This window comes from Aulonocara sp. 'chitande type north' Nkhata Bay, linkage group LG4 (assembly GCF_057382095.1).
Source record: "Aulonocara sp. 'chitande type north' Nkhata Bay isolate Kocher_YH1m ecotype deep benthic linkage group LG4, A_spYH_male_GT1.1, whole genome shotgun sequence".
Lineage (NCBI taxonomy): Eukaryota > Metazoa > Chordata > Actinopteri > Cichliformes > Cichlidae > Aulonocara > Aulonocara sp. 'chitande type north' Nkhata Bay.
Window position 1 is genome coordinate 3,449,109 of NC_141347.1, and position 18,835 is coordinate 3,467,943.

Genomic DNA, 18,835 nt, shown 5'->3' on the forward strand with positions numbered 1-18,835 from the left:
GGTATATTAGACTTAACAGTTACTATATACAGTAATGGACTTCTATACATTTTACATCAGATTAAAACTTTGGTTGTAAGATTCAGATAATTATTTATTAAAAGCTCGACATTTTAAATGAGAATAAGAAAGAAAAGTATGTCTTTGTGCCCCCTTTTCCCTGTTAATGCCCTACCTGCCCCCCTGGCTAAACTTTGCTAGATCCGCCCCTGCACAGTTTCCAGCCGTCAGCTGTAGAAAAAGATCCTGGTGTAGAAAGTAATATTAAATAAATTCTAACAACAGCTTATCAAGCTTAAACGTGCTGCTGTTGTTCAGCCGCTGGTTTCCTCTTTCTGGTGCAAAGTGGGCCAAAAACAAAGAAGAGAGACGGACTCTCGACAGAAAAGCTGATCAGCTGATCATTGATCAGTTTCATGATTGAAGTAGCAGCAGGAGAGAGAGACAGTCGCGCCATATATCGGTTGTTAAGCTTAGCGCGGGAATGCTTTACAAACATTCAGAGATGAACTTACACACTTGCATTACTTCTCTCTGGGATCACTTTGTCGGAGATGAAATGCAGGGTTGGTAGCGAAGTTCCACATGCTCAACCAGACCACCTTTGGTCTGGTTGAGCCACAGCCGCTCTATCACGTGACGCATACTGCTCCGACGTGCTACGGTTATGAGCAGAGTTACGCCGTGTCACAAGTTTTGTGAGGTGCTTTTTTGATATTTAATGGATCGGATTACATATTTTTATTTCCCACCGATATCCGATCCAGTAATTTACGTCAGTATCAGACCGATACCGATACGTAATATCAGATCGGTCCATCTCTAATCATAGTATTAGTTGTAAATCATTGTTATTAAGCTATATCATAGTATTTCTACTAAATTATATGTTTTTTTTCTAAATGTAGCATTTCTGCTATATAATGGTATTTCTGCTATGTTATAATATTTGTGCTAAACCAGAGTATTGGTGCTGAAACATAGCATTTGTGCAAAATTACCGTATTCATGGTACATCACAGTCTCTGCTAAATCACAGTATTTCTGCTATGTTGTAGTATTTTTCTAAATCATAGTATTTCTGTAATGTTTAAGTGTTTTCGTCTAAATATATTATTTCTGTTATTTTATACTATTTCTCCTAAATTCTTGTATTTTTGAGAAGTTATCATGTTTCTGCTAAGTTATAATATTTCTGCTAAGTTCTGCTATGCCAGTGGTTAGCAAAAATTTTTTTGCTGGGCCCCCCTTTGTTTTACAAGAAAAATGTTTTTTTCTTGGTTCTTAGAAAAAGGTTCTTATGCTTCTGCAAAGTTTTTACAATTTCTGCAACTTTTCAGCTTTTTCATCTAGTTTCAGCGGACAGCTTCAGCATCCACAAAGCATTTTCACAGGAAATGCAAATTTTTCTAGTTAAAAGTTATTATTGACTTTTAATTCTCCATCCTGTCTCTGTACAGTTGAAATAGTTTAAGTATGTTTCCTTCACCGTGTTTGAGCTACACTTGGACACAGAATACTAAATTATGACCAACACCACGAGTCATAAAAGCCAGTCGATGTCAAATTTGTTGTGGAGCTGTTGTGGAGGAGATGATGTAACAATGTGAAGCTTTTATCTCCACCAATCCAAAGTCCCTTACAGCCCACTCACACCCCCAACCCACCCCATCCTTCCCTCTCAAAAAAAAAACCAGAAGGGCACAGTTGGTACAGAACAGACATGCAGCAGACTGGCGTGGAGTGTGTGTGTGTGTGTGTGTGTGTGTGTGTACTTGTTTTCATGACATCTTAGGACAATTTTATGATAACACACTCACAAAATGAGGACGCTCAGAAAAATGAGGACATTTTTGAGGTCCTCATTTTTCTGAGCCTTCTAAAGTGTTCTAGAGGCTCCCAACATGCTCCCAAACCAAAAATCTCGAAAGTCCTGAAACATCACAATTTTATGAAAAAGTGTGTTTAAGTGTGTTTAGCGTTTTTGCTCACTTTCAGTTTCGCCGCCTACTGGCCAGTTTTGGAACTTAACACACTTTAAACACACTTTCAGTGACGTCACTCTGCGAGTCCTCATATTGTAGGTGTGTCAGACACAATAACACATTTGACCCAGGTTATACCCTTCTGGGGCTTAGCGGACACATGCGTGGACAGCACCTTTTAGTTCTTATGTCCAAAGTCGTATTCAATGTTGAAATGGAGGTGAACTTTATTTCAATCATTCGTGGAATAGTAACAGATGAATTTTGAGGCTTCTGAAAATTGTTCGTTCAAACCTTGCCAATTAAACAATCATTCTAACACACATCAAAAACTTTTCACATTTTTATACATATTAAGGTGAGCTATAAGCAAGGGTAACAACAGTTAAATCAGGCAAATCTTGACAAAAATGAAGGTCTTTAGATTCAGTTATCAGTACCTGCACAGCTTGGTTTCTTTTGTTGTTGACAAAATGTATCGAAATATACAGTTTCAACATTTGTCTAATTATATTACTATTAATTAATGAGTCTTACTTCTCAAGATCAATGCACAAATTGTCTGACCTTCACTATGCAGAATGAAATGATGTGTGTGCAGATTTTGACCCTTGAAGAGTTTATATTAATCTACATTAATATAATTGCATCTGCAATCTGCAGTTGAACTTGGAGATTCCTGCCGCTGTCATCTGATTCAGTATGATCATCAGGCTCAGTCTCGACTCTGTGTATCTACAAGAATTGATGAAAAAAGTCAACACTTTATTAATTATATTTTAAATTCAACTTACCTTATACTTTTTACAATATAGTATAAAATGCATATTGTTTCTTTAAAAACTAATAACACACTATTAAAAACTGCAGAATGCACAATTCCAGCTTCATTTAGTAATTCAATTAGTAAATAAAAGTGAGTAATTAAGTCACTTAATTAACTAAGCAACTGTAAATGTCACAGAAGTACAATTCAATTTAAATTCAATTTTATTTATATAGCACCAAATCACAAAAAAAGTCGCCTCAAGGCGCTTCATAGATACAGAGAAAAACCCAACAATCATATGACCACCTATGAGCAAGCGCTTTGGCGACAGTGGGAAGGAAAAACTCCCTTTTAACAGGAAGAAACCTCTGGCAGAACCAGGCTCAGGGAGGGGCGGCCATCTGTTGCGACTGGTTGGGGTGAGAGAAGGAAAACAGGATGAAAGACATGCTGTGGAAGAGAGACAGAGGTTAATAACAGATATGATTCAATGCAGAGAGGTCTATTAACACATACTGAGTGAGAAAGGTGACTGGAAAGGAAAAACTCAATGCATCATGGGAATCCCCGGCTGCCTACGTCTATTGCAGCATAACTAAGGGAGGATTCAGGGTCACCTGGTCCAGCCCTAACTATATGCTTCAGCTAAAAGGAACGTTTTAAGCCTAATCTTGAAAGTAGAGATAGTGTCTGTCTCCCGAATCCAAACTGGAAGCTGGTTCCACAGAAAAGGGGCCTGAAAACTGAAGGCTCTGCCTCCCATTCTACTTTTAAATACTCTAGGAACAACAAGTAAGCCTGCAGTGTGAGAGCGAAGTGCTCTAATAGGGTGATATGGTACTACAAGGTCATTAAGATAAGATGGGGCCTGATTATTTAAGACCTTGTATGTGAGGAGTAGAATTTTGAATTTAATTCTGGATTTAACAGGAAGCCAATGAAGGGAAGCCAAAACAGGAGAAATCTGCTCTCTTTCTAGTCCCTGTCAGTACTCTTGCTGCAGCATTTTGGATTAGCTGAAGGCTTTTCAGGGAGTTTTTAGGACATTCTGATAATAATGAATTACAGTAGTCCAGCCTGGAAGTAACAAATGCATGAACTAGTTTTTCAGCGTCACTAAGAGACAGGATATTTCTAACTTTAGAGATGTTGCACAAATGAAAGAAAGCAGTCTTACATATTTGTTTAATATGTGCATTGAAGGACATGTCTTGGTCAAAAATGACTCCAAGGTTCCTCACAGTATAACTGGAGGCCAAGGTAATGCCATCCAGAGTAAGAATCTGGTTAGATACCATATTTCTAAGATTTTCAGGGCCGAGTACAATAACCTCAGTTTGATCTGAATTAAGAAGCAGAAAGTTAGCGGCCATCCAGGTCTTTATGTCTTTAAGACATTCCTGCACTTTAACTAATTGGTGTGTGTTATCTGGCTTCATGGACAGATAGAGCTGGGTGTCATCTGCATAGCAGTGAAAATGTATGCTATGTCTTCTAATGATACTGCCTAGGGGAAGCATGTATAATGTAAACAGAATTGGTCCTAGCACTGAACCCTGTGGAACTCCATAATTGACCTTAGTGGGTGAAGAGGACTCTCCATTTACATGAACAAATTGTAGTCTATTAGACAGATATGATACAAACCACTGGAGTGCAGTACCTGTAATATCTACAGCATGCTCTAATCGCTCTAATAGGATATTATGGTCAACAGTATCGAACGCTGCACTAAGGCCTAGCAGGACAAGCACAGAGATGAGTCCACTGTCAGAGGCCATAAGAAGATCATTTGTAACCTTCGCTAAAGCGGTTTCTGTGCTGTGATGAACTCTGAAACCTGACTGAAACTCTTCAAATAAGCCATTCCTCTGCAGATGATCTGTTAGCTGTTTGACAACTACTCTTTCAAGGATTTTTGATATGAAAGGAAGGTTGGAGATTGGCCTATAATTAGCTAAGACTGCTGGGTCTAGAGATGGCTTTTTGAGTAAAGGTTTAACTACAGCCAGCTTGAAGGCCTGTGGTACATAGCCGATTATTAGAGATAGGTTGATCATATTTAAGATTGAAGCATTAATTAATGGCAGGACTTCTTTGAGCAGTTTTGTAGGAATGGGGTCTAAAAGACACGGAGGATTGGAGGAAGTAATTATAGAAGTTAACTCAGAAAGATCAATTGGAGAAAAAGAGTCTAACTTAACATCAACGGTACTAAAAGTAGCTGTAGATAATGTTACATCTGTGGGATGATTATTGGTAATTTTTTTCTCTAATGATAAGAATTTTATTTGTGAAGAAGTTCATGAAGTCATTACTAATTAACGATGGTTGGCTCAAAAGAGCTCTGACTGTTTGTCAGCCTGGCTACAGTGCTGAAGAGAAACCTGGGGTTGTTCTTATTGTCTTCAATCAGTGACAAATAGTAAGATGTTCTGGCTTTGCGGGGGGCTTTCTTATAAATCAGCAAAATATTTCTCCAATTATGATGATCCTCTAAATTTGTGACACGCCATTTCCTCTCCAGCTTACGAGTCATCTGCTTTAGGCTACGTGTTTGAGAATTATACCACAGAGTCAGGTACTTCTGATCTGAGACCTTAGTTTTCACAGGAGCTACAGTATCCAGAGTCATATGTAGTGAGGAGGTAAAATTATTATTAACAAGATAATTGACCTCTGTTGGGGTAGCGTTCAGATAGCTGCTCTGCTCTGTGTTGGTACAGGTCATTGAAGATGATAACAGTGGGTGGATTACATTCTTAAACATAGTTACAGCGCTTTCAGAAAGACATCTGTGATAAAGTCTACTCTCCACTGCTGTGTAATCAATTATTGTAAATGTAAATGTTATCAGGAAATGATCAGACAGGAGAGGGTTTTCAGGAAACACTGTTAAATGTTCAGTTTCTATGCCATATGTTAAAAACAAGATCTAGAGTGTGATTAAAGTGGTGGGTGGGTTCTTTTACATGTTGAGAGAAGCCAATTGAGTCTAATAACAGATTAAATGCCATGTTGAGGCTGTCATTCTTAGCATCTACATGGATGTTAAAATCACCCACAATAATTATTTTATCTGAGCTCAGAACTAAATCAGATAAAAAGTCTGAGAAATCAGAGAGAAACTCTGTGTAAGGCCCAGGTGGACAATTAGATGATAACAAATAAGACTGGTTTCTAAAATTTTTCAGCTGGGGTGGACAATGCTAAGCATCAGGCTTTCAAATGAATTAAAAGTCTGTCTTGGTCTTTCATTAATTAATAGGCTGGTGTGAAAAATTGCTGCCACACCGCCCCCTCGGCCTGTGCTTCGAGGTTTCTGGTAGTTAGAATGACTCGGGGGTGTTGATTCATTTAAACTAACATAATCATCCTGCTAAAACCAGGTTTCTGTAAGGCAGAGTAAATCGATTTGTTGATCAATTATTAAGTCATGTACTAACAGAGACTTGGAGGAGAGAGACCTAATATTTAATAATCCACATTTCACTGTTTTACTCTTTAGTTAGGATGTGGATACTGTATTGTTCTTTCTTTGTAATTGTTTATGTTTAAGTTGTTTGTTGCTGGTTTTTAGTTTGTTTTTTGTCTTTTTGGAAGCTGACACAGTCTCTATGGAGATGGGTTTTTGGGGGGGTAGCAGGAGGAGAGAAGCTGCAGAGAGGCGTGTAAGACTGCAACTCTGCTTCCTGGTCCCAACTCTGGATAGTCATATTATGGGGGGTTTAATTAATTTGTCCATATTTCTAGAAATGAGAGCTGCCGTCTCTCCTTATAAGACCAGGTTTCCTCCAGAAGGTTTGCCAATTATCTATGAAGCCCACATCGTTTCTGGGACACCACTCAGACAGCCAGCAATTTAAGGAGAACATGCGGCTAAACATGTCACTCTTGGTCTGATTGGGGAGGGGACCAGAGAAAACTACAGAGTCCCACATTGTTTTGGCAAAGTTACACACCGATTCAATATTGATTTTAGTGACCTCCGATTGGCGTAACCGGGTGTCATTACTGCCGACGTGAATTATGATTTTACTGAATTTACGTTTACCCTTAGCCAGCAGTTTTAAATTTCCTTCAATGTCGCCTGCTCTGGCCCCTGGAAGACAATTGACTATGGTTTCCGGTGTCTCTAGCTTCACATGTCTGAGAACAGAATTGCCAATTACCAGAGTTTGACCCCCGACGGGTGTGTCGCCGAGTGGGGAAAAACGGTTAGACATATGTATGAATTTGAGGAGTGGACCCAAAATGCTGACACAAAGGAACGTGAAAGAAAATTTGAATATTAACAGAAAGCAAGCCGTTTATTAATCTCTACTTTTAAGATTAGGCTTCAAACTTTCCTTTTTGCTAAAGCATATAGTTAGGGCTGGATCAGGTGACCCTGGATCCTCCCTTAGTTGTGCTGCAATAGACGTAGGCAGCCGGGGGATTCCCATGAAGCACTGAGTTTTTTCCTTTCCAGTCACCTTTCTCACTCACTGTGTGTTAATAGACCTCTCTGCACTGAATCATACTTGTTATTAATCCACAGCATGTCTTTGTCCTGTCTTCCTTTTCTCACCCCAACTGGTCACAGCAGATGCCCGCCGCTCCCTGAGCCTGGTTCTGCTGGAGGTTTCTTCCTGTTAAAAGGGAGTTTTTCCTTCCCACTGTCGCCAAAGCGCTTGCTCATAGGTGGTCCTATGATTGTTGGGTTTTTCTCTGTATCTATTATTGTGCGATCTACTGTACAATATAAAGCGCCTTCAGGCGATTGTTGTTGTGATTTGGCGCTATATAAATAAAATTGAATTGAAATTAAAAGATTACAAAACAAAAGGCAGAGGTGAAGCTAAACAATAACCTAACCTGGGGAAAATATTTTTTATTAAAAAAAACAAACAAACCATGAAACCTGACATGGATACAAAGATACCTGGAACATGGAAACGTGGCACCAAAGACAACAGATGACCTGACACTGAACAAATGAGGACAGGACTTACAGTGGCTTGCAAAAGTATTCGGCCCCCTTTAACTTTCCCACATTTTGGCACATTACAGCCACAAACATGAATCAATTTTATTGGAATTCCACGTGAAAGACCAATACAAAGTGGTGTACACGTGAGAAGTGGAACAAAAATCATACATGATTCCAAACATTTTTTACAAATAAATAACTGAAAAGTGGGGTGTGCGCAATTATTCAGCCCCCTGAGTCAATACTTTGTAGAACCACCTTTTGCTGCAATTGGATTCCATTAAAATTGATTTGTGTCACAGCTGGGAAGGCGAGCCGTGTGGTGTGGAGGAAGGAGGACCCAAGATGCAAGCAGTGGATGAAAATGCTAGTGAAGTTTATTTACAAGGTGTAGTGGCAAACAAGCAGTGGGGCATGACAAATAACTGAAGACACCTAAACTGGGAAGAACTAAAATAACAGACCTGGGTGCATACGACAAAGGGATGCGCGGCAGCCGCCGAGCAGGACACCGAGTAACAGGCAGGAGAACACACAGGGCTTAAATACACACACCAGTAATCAGGGGATGAGAGACAGGAGGGCAACACGGCTGGGAGGAATCAGAGCTGACGGGACAGGGGAAACGTAAACTGAACACACTCACATCAGACAGAGACCTTCATAATAAAACAGGAAACTCAGACACGGGGAACCAAACAAGACACAGAACTAAACAGACAGATTCACAAACAGACGGGGTGACAGCATAGACAGAGACACAGACTCAAAGGCAGACCAAATATAACACATAGAACTCAAACAATAATAATCATCATCATCATCATAATAATAAACTAAAAGCGCTGGGTCACCGACCCAGGACCATGACAATTTGTGTTTGTGGCAGTAATGTGACAAAATGTGGAAAAGAGGGACGAATACTTTTGCAAGCCACTGCAAGTACACAGAGAGATAATGAGGGGATGAGGAACAGCTGGGACAAGGGGAAACAAAACTAGACTCACTGCATTTAGGACAAAGACTTTCCCAATAAAACAGACATCACAAGGGTAATCTAATAAACAAATGAACTTAGCAAACCTAAAGAACTTATAAATAAACATCGACATCTAAACAAACTAAAACTTAAAACGCTGGGTCAACAGACCCAGGAAAGTGACAGTAAAATCATTTATTATACACATTATACTTATTTTCTTAAATTGCTTATCTATTATCTGTATTTTAACTTGGGGGTCTAGGGGTGCTGCATGTTTATGATAACACACTGACAATATCAGGACAATTTTAGCCTTACTCTATCAGTGAACAGCATGCCCATGCTAACTTAAACTAGACCAGCAAGCTAACCCCATGTGTATTAAGTGTTACTTCAGAATAGGAACCAAACAAATTAACGGAACGAAATTAACTGTAACAGCAGTTTGCAAAACATTGTGACAGTTCTCAAGTGTTCCTACCTCAAATCCAGCACGTGTTGCTGTGTTTTTGTTGTTAAATGGACGAGGAGAGACCGTGGCTGGTGAGAGGATGCAGCATTTCGTGAGTGGAGCATAGAACGACGTCTCTGATTGGTCAAAAAGTGAGTAAAGATGCATCTGATTGTTCGAAAGCGTCAACCAAAGAGCTGCTGGTCACGGCAAGATACAAACTCGCCGGAGCTCTGCGTGAACGGCACATCCGGGACCTTCAGCACTCAGGAGAGATTTATCTTGAGGTATGTATTTACCTTTGATATCCATGCGTCGACGAAAGCTCCGCGAGGTAAAGTTGTATGTTTAACAAGCTAATTAAGGTTAGTTAAACGGAATTAAAACAATACACAACCGATTTGAACAAATTGAAAGTGGTGAATGATGATAAATGCTAAAAAATTACTTAAGATTTATCTTTAACAATAGATATTAGAAGTTAAATTTAACTGTTTTTAAATTCCCACCGGAGTTAAAGGGACCTGCGGCCTTGCATGTGCTCTGCATCTTCAACTGCAGAGACAGTCAGTCCAAGCTCAGTGTAGCTAACTGCAACACACTTTTTTTTTTTCAACACAAGATATGCTTGGGGGGATTTAAATGATAATATTAATGTTTTCTTATTCAGCACAAATCAATAATATTATAGTTATTTGCTCACGGTCTGGGTCTCTGGCCCAGCGTTTCTGATGTTATTCTAAGGTTTTTGAGTTTCTTATGTTTAATGGCGGGTTAGTTGAGTTTGGCTTAACGTTATTAATATCGTTTTAAGGAGTTTATGTTAGGGCTGTATATTACCACGTTTGTATTTTCATGCCATGTTTCCTGTTTTATTTTGAAAGAGTCTGTTGCGTTCAGTTCATTAATCTCACTTCCCTGTTGTGTCAATAGAATCATTTGTGCAAGCTACTACCCTGCTGTCCCTCTGTCGTGTCTCAACCTCCAACAGGAAAGTAGAAGTCCTCATATGGTAGGACCAGTGATTGTAGTGTGTGTTACACTGTCCTCATATTGTTTTAAGCTGTGAAGGACAGGAGTGTGTTTCAGTTGCCTTCCTCATGTGGTAGGACCAACAACTCTAGTGTGTGTTACACTGTCCTCATATCGTTGGGTAGCAGAACCGTACAGTGTTAAGTTTCTATAGAATCTGGTATAAGGAAGTCAGATCCTTCTGTAATAATATTCACTGATACAAATATGATCTGTAGTTAATTAAATAGTCGGGATTTATACTAGAGAATGTTTCTGACGTTATATTGTTGTCTTTTGTTGCAGACACCAGGTGCCGAGGTCCTGTCTCAACCTCCTTCAGACCAATTGGTGAGTGACACACCCACTTCATTCTTCCAACAGGTTACACATTATTTTTTTGTATTTGGCATCAAGTATATGTGTCAGTTGGGCCTAGTGCATAAATGAAATGCACTTTAATTGTACTAAAACAATCAGTTTTAGTCGAAGTTAACCAAAACCAACATTAGCATTAGGATAAAGTAATTGTCTATACCATTTGTTAGTCCAAACTTTCCCTTAAAGCATCAGCTTGATCTTTATTCTGACAAAATTTGATATTTTTGTCGTTTTACACATGTTTTTGTCAAAATAAGCTCCCGCTGATCAGTTTACATGATTTAATTTCTGGGGAAATAGATGGCTGTACATCAGTGTTGGGTTTAGAGCTTTTATTGACAACAGCAGGAGAAGTTAGAAGTCAGGAATGTGAACTCTACATGTGTTCAGTCGTCATGTCCTCATATTGTTTTAAGCTGTGAAGGACAGGAGTGTGTTTAAGTAGAAGTCCTCATATGGTAGGACCAGTGATTGTAGTGTGTGTGTTACACTGTCCTCATATTGTTTTAAGCTGTGAAGGACAGGAGTGTGTTTCAGTTGCCTTCCTCATGTGGTAGGACCAACAACTCTAGTGTGTGTTACACTGTCCTCATATCGTTGGGTAGCAGAACCGTACAGTGTTAAGTTTCTATAGAATCTGGTATAAGGAAGTCAGATCCTTCTGTAATAATATTCACTGATACAAATATGATCTGTAGTTAATTAAATAGTCGGGATTTATACTAGAGAATGTTTCTGACGTTATATTGTTGTCTTTTGTTGCAGACACCAGGTGCCGAGGTCCTGCCTCAACCTCCTTCAGACCAATTGGTGAGTGACACACCCACTTCATTCTTCCAACAGGTTACACATTTATTTTTTGTATTTGGCATCAAGTATATGTGTCAGTTGGGCCTAGTGCATAAATGAAATGCACTTTAATTGTACTAAAACAATCAGTTTTAGTCGAAGTTAACCAAAACCAACATTAGCATTAGGATAAAGTAATTGTCTATACCATTTGTTAGTCCAAACTTTCCCTTAAAGCATCAGCTTGATCTTTATTCTGACAAAATTTGATATTTTTGTCGTTTTACACATGTTTTTGTCAAAATAAGCTCCCGCTGATCAGTTTACATGATTTAATTTCTGGGGAAATAGATGGCTGTACATCAGTGTTGGGTTTAGAGCTTTTATTGACAACAGCAGGAGAAGTTAGAAGTCAGGAATGTGAACTCTACATGTGTTCAGTCGTCATGTCCTCATATTGTTTTAAGCTGTGAAGGACAGGAGTGTGTTTAAGTAGAAGTCCTCATATGGTAGGACCAGTGATTGTAGTGTGTGTGTTACACTGTCCTCATATTGTTTTAAGCTGTGAAGGACAGGAGTGTGTTTAAGTAGAAGTCCTCATATGGTAGGACCAGTGATTGTAGTGTGTGTGTTACACTGTCCTCATATTGTTTTAAGCTGTGAAGGACAGGAGTGTGTTTCAGTTGCCTTCCTCATGTGGTAGGACCAACAACTCTAGTGTGTGTTACACTGTCCTCATATCGTTGGGTAGCAGAACCGTACAGTGTTAAGTTTCTATAGAATCTGGTATAAGGAAGTCAGATCCTTCTGTAATAATATTCACTGATACAAATATGATCTGTAGTTAATTAAATAGTCGGGATTTATACTAGAGAATGTTTCTGACGTTATATTGTTGTCTTTTGTTGCAGACACCAGGTGCCGAGGTCCTACCTCAACCTCCTTCAGACCAATTGGTGAGTGACACACCCACTTCATTCTTCCAACAGGTTACACATTATTTTTTTGTATTTGGCATCAAGTATATGTGTCAGTTGGGCCTAGTGCATAAATGAAATGCACTTTAATTGTACTAAAACAATCAGTTTTAGTCGAAGTTAACCAAAACCAACATTAGCATTAGGATAAAGTAATTGTCTATACCATTTGTTAGTCCAAACTTTCCCTTAAAGCATCAGCTTGATCTTTATTCTGACAAAATTTGATATTTTTGTCGTTTTACACATGTTTTTGTCAAAATAAGCTCCCGCTGATCAGTTTACATGATTTAATTTCTGGGGAAATAGATGGCTGTACATCAGTGTTGGGTTTAGAGCTTTTATTGACAACAGCAGGAGAAGTTAGAAGTCAGGAATGTGAACTCTACATGTGTTCAGTCGTCATGTCCTCATATTGTTTTAAGCTGTGAAGGACAGGAGTGTGTTTAAGTAGAAGTCCTCATATGGTAGGACCAGTGATTGTAGTGTGTGTGTTACACTGTCCTCATATTGTTTTAAGCTGTGAAGGACAGGAGTGTGTTTAAGTAGAAGTCCTCATATGGTAGGACCAGTGATTGTAGTGTGTGTGTTACACTGTCCTCATATTGTTTTAAGCTGTGAAGGACAGGAGTGTGTTTAAGTAGAAGTCCTCATATGGTAGGACCAGTGATTGTAGTGTGTGTGTTACACTGTCCTCATATTGTTTTAAGCTGTGAAGGACAGGAGTGTGTTTCAGTTGCCTTCCTCATGTGGTAGGACCAACAACTCTAGTGTGTGTTACACTGTCCTCATATCGTTGGGTAGCAGAACCGTACAGTGTTAAGTTTCTATAGAATCTGGTATAAGGAAGTCAGATCCTTCTGTAATAATATTCACTGATACAAATATGATCTGTAGTTAATTAAATAGTCGGGATTTATACTAGAGAATGTTTCTGACGTTATATTGTTGTCTTTTGTTGCAGACACCAGGTGCCGAGGTCCTACCTCAACCTCCTTCAGACCAATTGGTGAGTGACACACCCACTTCATTCTTCCAACAGGTTACACATTATTTTTTTGTATTTGGCATCAAGTATATGTGTCAGTTGGGCCTAGTGCATAAATGAAATGCACTTTAATTGTACTAAAACAATCAGTTTTAGTCGAAGTTAACCAAAACCAACATTAGCATTAGGATAAAGTAATTGTCTATACCATTTGTTAGTCCAAACTTTCCCTTAAAGCATCAGCTTGATCTTTATTCTGACAAAATTTGATATTTTTGTCGTTTTACACATGTTTTTGTCAAAATAAGCTCCCGCTGATCAGTTTACATGATTTAATTTCTGGGGAAATAGATGGCTGTACATCAGTGTTGGGTTTAGAGCTTTTATTGACAACAGCAGGAGAAGTTAGAAGTCAGGAATGTGAACTCTACATGTGTTCAGTCGTCATGTCCTCATATTGTTTTAAGCTGTGAAGGACAGGAGTGTGTTTAAGTAGAAGTCCTCATATGGTAGGACCAGTGATTGTAGTGTGTGTGTTACACTGTCCTCATATTGTTTTAAGCTGTGAAGGACAGGAGTGTGTTTCAGTTGCCTTCCTCATGTGGTAGGACCAACAACTCTAGTGTGTGTTACAATGTCCTCATATCGTTGGGTAGCAGAACCGTACAGTGTTAAGTTTCTATAGAATCTGGTATAAGGAAGTCAGATCCTTCTGTAATAATATTCACTGATACAAATATGATCTGTAGTTAATTAAATAGTCGGGATTTATACTAGAGAATGTTTCTGACGTTATATTGTTGTCTTTTGTTGCAGACACCAAGTGCCGAGGTCCTGTCTCAACCTCCTTCAGACCAATTGGTGAGTGACACACCCACTTCATTCTTCCAACAGGTTACACATTATTTTTTTGTATTTGGCATCAAGTATATGTGTCAGTTGGGCCTAGTGCATAAATGAAATGCACTTTAATTGTACTAAAACAATCAGTTTTAGTCGAAGTTAACCAAAACCAACATTAGCATTAGGATAAAGTAATTGTCTATACCATTTGTTAGTCCAAACTTTCCCTTAAAGCATCAGCTTGATCTTTATTCTGACAAAATTTGATATTTTTGTCGTTTTACACATGTTTTTGTCAAAATAAGCTCCCGCTGATCAGTTTACATGATTTAATTTCTGGGGAAATAGATGGCTGTACATCAGTGTTGGGTTTAGAGCTTTTATTGACAACAGCAGGAGAAGTTAGAGGTCAGGAATGTGAACTCTACATGTGTTCAGTCGTCATGTCCTCATATTGTTTTAAGCTGTGAAGGACAGGAGTGTGTTTAAGTAGAAGTCCTCATATGGTAGGACCAGTGATTGTAGTGTGTGTGTTACACTGTCCTCATATTGTTTTAAGCTGTGAAGGACAGGAGTGTGTTTCAGTTGCCTTCCTCATGTGGTAGGACCAACAACTCTAGTGTGTGTTACACTGTCCTCATATCGTTGGGTAGCAGAACCGTACAGTGTTAAGTTTCTATAGAATCTGGTATAAGGAAGTCAGATCCTTCTGTAATAATATTCACTGATACAAATATGATCTGTAGTTAATTAAATAGTCGGGATTTATACTAGAGAATGTTTCTGACGTTATATTGTTGTCTTTTGTTGCAGACACCAAGTGCCGAGGTCCTGTCTCAACCTCCTTCAGACCAATTGGTGAGTGACACACCCACTTCATTCTTCCAACAGGTTACACATTATTTTTTTGTATTTGGCATCAAGTATATGTGTCAGTTGGGCCTAGTGCATAAATTAAGTGCCCTTTGATTATATTAAAATAATCAGTTTGATTGAAAGTTTCCCATATTCAACATTAGCATTACTTGTTTGTGAACATCTTAGGAGAAAGAAATTGGCATATCATTTGTTAGTCCTAACTTTCCCTTTAAAGCATCAGCTTGATCTTTATTCTTACTAAATTTGATATTTCTGTGTTACATTGTCCTCAGATTGTTTTAAGCTGTGAAGGACATGAATTTGTTTTTTTGTTTTTAGCCTTTCTCAATTGGTAGAACCAACAACTCTAGTTTGTGTTACATTGAAACTGAACAGCAGGGATGTTTGTCATGAAGATAATAACACTCTATCCGATTTCAAACAATCACACTGTGATGAGTATTATTAGTAGATTATGTTCACATGTAAAATATTCATATCAAATGGTAAATATCCTATATTTATATAGCGCTTTACTAGTCCCTAAGGACCCCAAAGCGCTTTACACATCCAGTCATCCACCCATTCACACAGACATTCACACACTGGTGATGGCAGCTACATTGTAGCCACAGCCACCCTGGGGCGCACTGACAGAGGCGAGGCTGCCGGACACTGGCGCCACCGGGCCCTCTGACCACCACCAGTAGGCAACAGGTGAAGTGTCTTTCCCAAGGACACAACGACCGAGACTGTCGGAGCTGGGGCTCGAACCGGCAACCTTCTGATTACAACTCTTGAGCCACGATCGCCCCTTAGCCCCTTAATGTAGAATTACACACTGCCCAACGCTGACTTTGCCTACAATGCAGAGAAAAAAGCAAACAGACCTATTGCATGCATTGATTCTCATATTTCACTGTTACTTTTCAAAGGCTCAAGGACCAAGTATTCCGGGGGTTCCAAGCCACACGCTTTACTCAGCTGCCCTGGACAACATGAAGGGCACCTCTGCCTCAATCACCCTGGACAACAAAAACATTAGCAACACTTCACCAAGAAGGGGTAAAGGCACCAAAATACAAAATGTTTTAGGTTAATATACTTGTGATCAAAGAACAAGTTTGTTTTCAGACATGACACTATTCAGAGCTTTTATCATAAATCATTTCATCTTATTTGATTCCCAGCAGAACACAGCACTTCAAATGGTTCATTCCAAGCATCCTTAAAGGAGCAATAAGCAATATCTTTTCACTGCTAGGTGTGCTGTTTTGCACTGCCTGTGAACCAAACCAAAGTCTATGGCTGGAGATCAACACAGAGAGAGGGATTGTGACTTCATGCTGTACTCCAGATGTAATTACACCTCTAGTTCTTCACATAGTCATTTTTAATTCCTTCAACCTAAGTATGATGAATTGTGCTTATTGCTCCTTTAAAGTGCTCCAGTAGAAAGCAAGGTTTAAGAACATTTTGTATTCACATTATAAACTAGAATATTTTCTATCTTTTCTTGCATTCACATTAAGATATTTTCTTTTGTTTCCATTTATGACAGCTGGGACGGTGAGAAGCAAGTGGACAAATGATGAAGTGAAGGTTGCTGAGCGGCATGTTTCACTTCATAAAAAGCTGCAAAGTACCAGGTAAAAAGGAATGTGACTGCTGCCTCCAAGCAGAGGCGGCAGCTCTGAAAGGCAGAGACTGGGTTGTCATAAGGTACTACAGCCACAACAGGATCATAGCATTAAAAGAAAGATGCAAGAAAAAAAGAAACAAGCAAGAGAGATACTTTGTTACTTCCACAGTTATGTCAGTATTGCAGTTTTCTGTATTGCATTGTTCTTACTCATAAATCTGTGGTTTATGCTGGGTGCTTTTTGCAATTAAATGATAAAAAAGGCAGATAATGTTCCACGTTTTTATTCACATGAACATTCACTACAAAATGAATTAATGCATTACAATATCAAGACTTAAAAAGTAGACTGACCACATTTGACCCATGTCTTTTTTTTTTTTAAAAGTCTTTACACAGCTCAGATTTACTGTTTTATTAACACATAAATGTCTGATATTTCTGTCAGAAGTTACCCAACTGATGAGCATTACTATTGTGCATCCATGTCTATTATATTGTAATCTCAAAAGGAGCCAAGCTAAAAATGCAGAACCTACCGTTACCTGGTCCTTATAAGTCATGTATACTTGAAAATTATGTGTTTCCATGGGCTTCACAATTCACCTAAACATGAAATATCTGTGTGTGACCTTATGGTACTCATAAGTCACATAAACCTGACAGTGTCCTCACAAGTAGCATTAAATTCAGGTTTGACCAAAATTTAGCCCTAGCCAAAATCTCAACAGATGGGTGTGTTCCTGGAAGCATGGGTCAAATTTTTTGAGATCCCCATGCCTCTAGGACCTTCGGAAAGGCACGTTCCCATTTGTCACATTTTTGTCATACGTACTGATATATCACGAAAACACGTATGTGTGTGTGTGTGTGTGTGTGTGTGTGTGTGTGTGAGTGAGAGAGACAGACAGACAGACACATACATACACCCTTGTACACAGACACAGATTGACAGATCAGGACATCCATTACAGATTTTTCCCCTCAACTAAAGGAAAAGCGCTCGCAGCAAGCCTCTAAAAATAGAACACTGTATTTTGATGATGCTCACATTCACAATGACATTCCCTGCAATTTTAATCTTTCTAAGAAAAGCACACGTGTCTTTTTTTAAAAACATAAACCCACGTGTTACAGATGATTTGATACAAAATTGTACACTGTTGGTACCCTGTTGAGTAAAACCTTAGATATACATTATTACAAAGCAGGTGTCTCACCCAAGAATAATCAGAATTTAGAGTTTCTTCAGCCCGTGGGTTTAGCTGTCTCTAAACCCACGGGTCCCTTGCAAAGAGAAAGTCGGAACATCTAAATAGCTGTACATGTTTTTTCTGTGCAAAAGTCTTGAGCCATCCGTCATTTCTTTATATTTTGTCTCCAAGCAGCTGGATTTTGTTTTTTAAGTGGTCTTGAGCAATAATTTTCAGACCAATATTTCTTTGTTTGTTAACCCTGATCTATGAATCATTAATCATTCAAACACAAAAAGGCAACTAACTTGAGGGATGAGTCAGTATTTTGTCAGCCCACAAGAGACAACATAGCAAAGAAACCATATTAAAAATTATCTTTGGGTACTTTGTTACTGCTTTAGTCAAGTTTGACAGCCATAAAATATATTTGGCAACGAGCTATTAGCTGAAAGCTTGACACAGCTCAGCATGGTGTGGTATAAACTTGGAGAAGTCTGAGGAAACTGAACCAATGGAGGACACAAGGAGAAGTGGCAGGCTTACTAGGCAAAAATATGTACAGCAGACGAGCAGTATCTGAAAAGTCTTTAAGAAATAGGAAACAAAATCTTCTGTTCATGATTACATCACACAAGAACTGGGCTGAAAATCAGTGACAACAGGTCCCATTAAGGGATTTCTTAAAAATTGAAATTTTTGGTTCAAATCATTATCTGAACAAAGGAAGTCAGTGTCTACTCCCATCTGCAAAACCTGGTGGAGCTTCTGTCATGATTCGGAGCTGCATTTCAGCCAGTGGTGTTGGGAATCTCAAAACCGATGGAATTACGAACACAGAAAACTACTGCCAAATTTTGACCCACCATGCAACCTCGAAGGCATTTGATTGGAAACGGTTTCATTTTTTTAACATGACGATAATCCCAAGCACACTGCCAGTGCACTAAAAACACACCTAGATAGAAAAACACACAATAGAACCCTATTAGTC

The 18,835-nt window shown here is 38.9% G+C and overlaps 1 protein-coding gene across 1 annotated transcript; it reads left to right on the top strand.

The window, feature by feature from the left end:
- Nucleotides 1–9,291: 9,291 nt before the first annotated feature.
- On the top strand, nucleotides 9,292–17,522 carry LOC147331754 (uncharacterized). Its single transcript, XM_086287969.1, has 10 exons — nucleotides 9,292–9,446; nucleotides 10,093–10,171; nucleotides 10,477–10,521; nucleotides 11,317–11,361; nucleotides 12,252–12,296; nucleotides 13,282–13,326; nucleotides 14,122–14,166; nucleotides 14,962–15,006; nucleotides 15,942–16,071; nucleotides 16,568–17,522. Exons 1-10 carry the CDS (start codon nucleotides 9,322–9,324, stop codon nucleotides 16,657–16,659), a joined length of 696 nt encoding a protein of 231 aa, XP_086144095.1. The 5' UTR covers nucleotides 9,292–9,321; the 3' UTR covers nucleotides 16,660–17,522.
- The last annotated feature ends 1,313 nt before the right edge of the window (nucleotides 17,523–18,835 follow it).

Excerpts from the sequence above, each read along its gene's own strand:
- LOC147331754 (XM_086287969.1), top strand. The coding sequence starts at position 9,322 with ATGCATCTGATTGTTCGAAAGCGTCAACCAAAGAGCTGCTGGTCACGG. Across the intron at positions 13,327-14,121 it reads AACCTCCTTCAGACCAATTG|ACACCAAGTGCCGAGGTCCT; the intron begins GTGAGTGACACA and ends CTTTTGTTGCAG. Across the intron at positions 15,007-15,941 it reads AACCTCCTTCAGACCAATTG|GCTCAAGGACCAAGTATTCC; the intron begins GTGAGTGACACA and ends TACTTTTCAAAG.